This window comes from Quercus lobata, chromosome 5 (assembly GCF_001633185.2).
Source record: "Quercus lobata isolate SW786 chromosome 5, ValleyOak3.0 Primary Assembly, whole genome shotgun sequence".
Classification (NCBI taxonomy): domain Eukaryota; kingdom Viridiplantae; phylum Streptophyta; class Magnoliopsida; order Fagales; family Fagaceae; genus Quercus; species Quercus lobata.
In genome coordinates, this window is record NC_044908.1 from 3,073,732 (window position 1) to 3,077,202 (window position 3,471).

A 3,471-nucleotide genomic window follows, 5' to 3' on the forward strand; every position below is an offset into this window, starting at 1 on the left:
TGGGATTGAATATTGTTGGTCAAATATGGCTACTATATATAAAGAAACAGAGTCAGATAATTATATGATATGAAAATCATTCTCTCATACCGAATGTTCATTCTCTCTCTTTGCATGCCTTCACGTCTCTGCATGCTTTCCGCCATTGCTGAACCTTCTTTAAGCTTGATTTTCAACATGGTATCAGAGCTGAACTAGCTCAGAGAATCGTTCAAGTCTGGTATTCTCTGATTCTTCCTAGTTCAATTTCATTTTCTTTTCGATTTCTTGGTGCTTCTTTCAAATCAATTAGTAATTTTCTTCATTGTGTTTCTGATTGATTCTAGCACTAAGTTCATCATCTTCTAGATCTTGATTCTTTAGCATATTGAAATCTAGATTCCCCTCTTCATAATTGGAAATTGATTCCTTTCAATCTTAGGGTTTCAATTCCCAATTTGCAGTGAGTTCATCAAGATTGTCAATTGAATCTTGATCTGGTCTGACGTTACATTGTATCACAGTGTTCATTACTTGTTCCTTGAAGATTTTTTTTTAAAGGACAATTCTTGATTTTTCGTTTGCTAAATCCTGTTTGGGACTCTGAATCTTTTTCGTTTGCTAAATCCTGTTTGGGACCCTGAACCTTCAATCAAGTTTCATCTTTTTCTTGATAAACATTGCACTAAGTATGACTGAAAGTACTTCCAGTGCTACTGCTCCAACTGTTCAGCCTTGGGAAAATTCCTCTAGCCCTTATTTTCTATCCAGTGGTGATAATCCTGGTATTTCATTGGTGGTTCAACCTCTCACTGAGGAGAATTATAGCACCTGGAGTAGGGCAATCCTCATTTCTCTAGATGCCAAGACCAAACTAGGATTCATTGATGGTTCTATTCCCAAACCTTAATCTGTTGATCATCCCTATTACAGAGCTTGGTGTAAATGTAATAGCACAGTCTTGGCTTGGCTGTTTAATTCTGTCTCCAAGGATTTACAACCAAGCATAGTCTATTTCAAGACTGCCAGAGATGTGTGGATTGACTTACAGTTCAGATTTGGACAAGGCAATGGCCCAAGGATCTTTGAGTTGAGAAAGGACATTAGTTCTTTGACTCAAGACAATTTAACCATCAATGCATATTACACCAAATTTAAGGGACTTTGGGATGAATTTTCCAATTATAGGACATGTACCTGTGGTCATCAAGTGGAGGAGTGTACTATGTCTTTTCTGATGGGGTTGAATGAGACTTATGTAGCTGTCAGAGGATAGATTCTGATTATGGATCCTGTGCCTCCCTTGAGCAAGGTGTTTTCTCTTATACTTCAAGATGAGAAGCAAAGGAAGGTTGGTGCTGCCAAGAAAGTACAACTTGACACAGCAGCTGCTTTGGCATCAGCATTAGCAGCAAAGAATGTCAAGAACTTCAAGAAGGGTAGGCCACAATGTACTCACTGTGGTGCAATGGGTCATGTGGTTGACAAATGCTATAAGTTGCATGGATACCCTCCTGGCTATAAGTTCAAGTCCACTAAAGGCCAGGTTGCAGCTACTCTACCACCTTTTGCCAACAATGTAATTGTTCCTGAAGATGATGCAAGTGGAGGTGTTAGCCTTACTAAGTCAGAATATCAACAGTTACTTAGTTTGTTAAACTCCAACTGCCATTTTGGTACTCAAGGACCTTCTGAGGGAGCTGCAGATACCCATCGGGTTGCAAATATCATCACTCAGCCTTCATTTGATCTTCAAGGACATGAGATAGCAGGTATATGGTCTGTTCCCTCTCTTGAATATTCAATTTTTTCTTCTTCCATCAGTACTTCTCATATTCAGTCCACTGATTGGATTCTTGACAGTGGAGCCACTGATCATATGATTCATTCTTTAGCCTTTTTCACTTCCATTACTTCTGTTGTACAAATTTCTGTTAGACTTCCCAATGGTGACATGGCCAAAGTTACACATATTTGGCACTGTGCAACTATCTTCTACCTTAGTTCTTGACAATGTGCTTTGCATTCCTAGTTTTTCCTTTAATCTGATTTCCATTAGTAAACTGACCCAACATCCTTCTTGTTGTTGCATTTTTCTTTCACAATACTGTTTCATTCAGGACTTACAGCACTGGAAGATGATTGGGTTAGGTAGAAATCAAGGTGGATTATACACATTGCAAAGCAGCTTGCCAGATAGTCTACCATCATGTGTTTCCAATGCTCTTTCCAAGCTTTCACCTTCTTTTCCTACTGTAACAGCTCTTAATTCTTGTAATGTGAATTCTGTTGATACTACTAGTCTATGGCATTGTAGATTAGGTCATCCCTCTGCCAAGAGACTTGATTTGTTGCAATCTGTTGTACCTACCATCATTTCTTGCAATAATAAGAACTTTGATTGTTCTATCTGTCCATTAGCTAAGCAAAAGAGATTGTCTTTTCCTATTTCTACTTCTCATTCATCTGTGTGTTTTGATTTAATACATGTTGATATCTGGGGCCCTTACTCTACACCTTCCCTAAATGGTTCTAGGTATTTTCTTACCTTAGTGGATGACTATAGTAGGTGCACTTGGGTGTTTCTAATGAGATACAAGTCAGAGGCTTCATCTTTGATTCAATCCTTTTACAATCTCATTCTTACTCAATTTAAACTTCCTATAAAGGTCATTAGATCAGATTATGGACCTGAATTTGCTTTGAATTCCTTTTATGATTCTAAAGGAATTATACACCAACTGTCTTGTGTGGAAACACCTCAACAAAATTCAGTTGTTGAGAGGAAACATCAACATCTTCTTACGGTGGCTAGAGCTTTGAGATTTCAAGCTAATTTACCTCTAAAATTCTGGGGTGATTGTGTTCTCACGGCCACTTATTTGATTAATAGAACACCTAGTCCACTTCTTCAAAATCTCACTCCTTATGAAAAACTGTTAGGGCATTCACCTTCCTATGGTCATTTAAGAATTTTTGGTTGTTTGTGTTTTGTTTCAACCTTATCTAGAGATAGGACTAAGTTTGATGCCAGGGCTAAGCCTTGTATGTTCCTTGGTTATCCTTTTGGCACTAAAGGCTATAAAGTTTATGATTTGGCTACTAAAACTTGTTTTGTCTCTAGAGATGTTGTTTTTAAAGAAAGTATCTTTCCTTTTAAACATTGGTTGTCCAATTCTAAGTCTGTTCCCATTTCTTCCTGCCCTAACATGTTTCCTTCTCAACCTATCATATCAGATTCCTCTTCTTCTTTTCCCACTGCAGAATTCACTCCCTCTTTCTCCATAGACTTGGCTGTACCTCCTGATGAGTTCCCTGACCTTGTTCATCCTGATTCTAACCATTCTAATTCTTCTTGTGATGTTCCTCAATCCCAACCTAATGATCAACCTGTTAGACAGTCCACTAGAGTTAGGAAACCTCCTAGTTATCTTCAGGATTATCATTGCAACTTGGCTTCTGCACATGTGTCTGCCTCAGTTTCACTTCCTC

The 3,471-nt window shown here is 38.2% G+C and overlaps 1 protein-coding gene across 1 annotated transcript; it reads left to right on the forward strand.

Moving 5' to 3' along the window:
- Nucleotides 1-610: 610 nt before the first annotated feature.
- LOC115989587 lies at nt 611-2,224 on the forward strand. The gene has a single exon (XM_031113340.1). It carries the CDS (start codon nt 1,265-1,267, stop codon nt 1,988-1,990), a length of 726 nt encoding a protein of 241 aa, XP_030969200.1. The 5' UTR covers nt 611-1,264; the 3' UTR covers nt 1,991-2,224.
- Nucleotides 2,225-3,471: the final 1,247 nt, after the last annotated feature.

What these genes read in the sequence shown, in the direction of transcription:
- LOC115989587 (XM_031113340.1), top strand. Translation starts at nt 1,265, where the DNA reads ATGGATCCTGTGCCTCCCTTGAGCAAGGTGTTTTCTCTTATACTTCAA.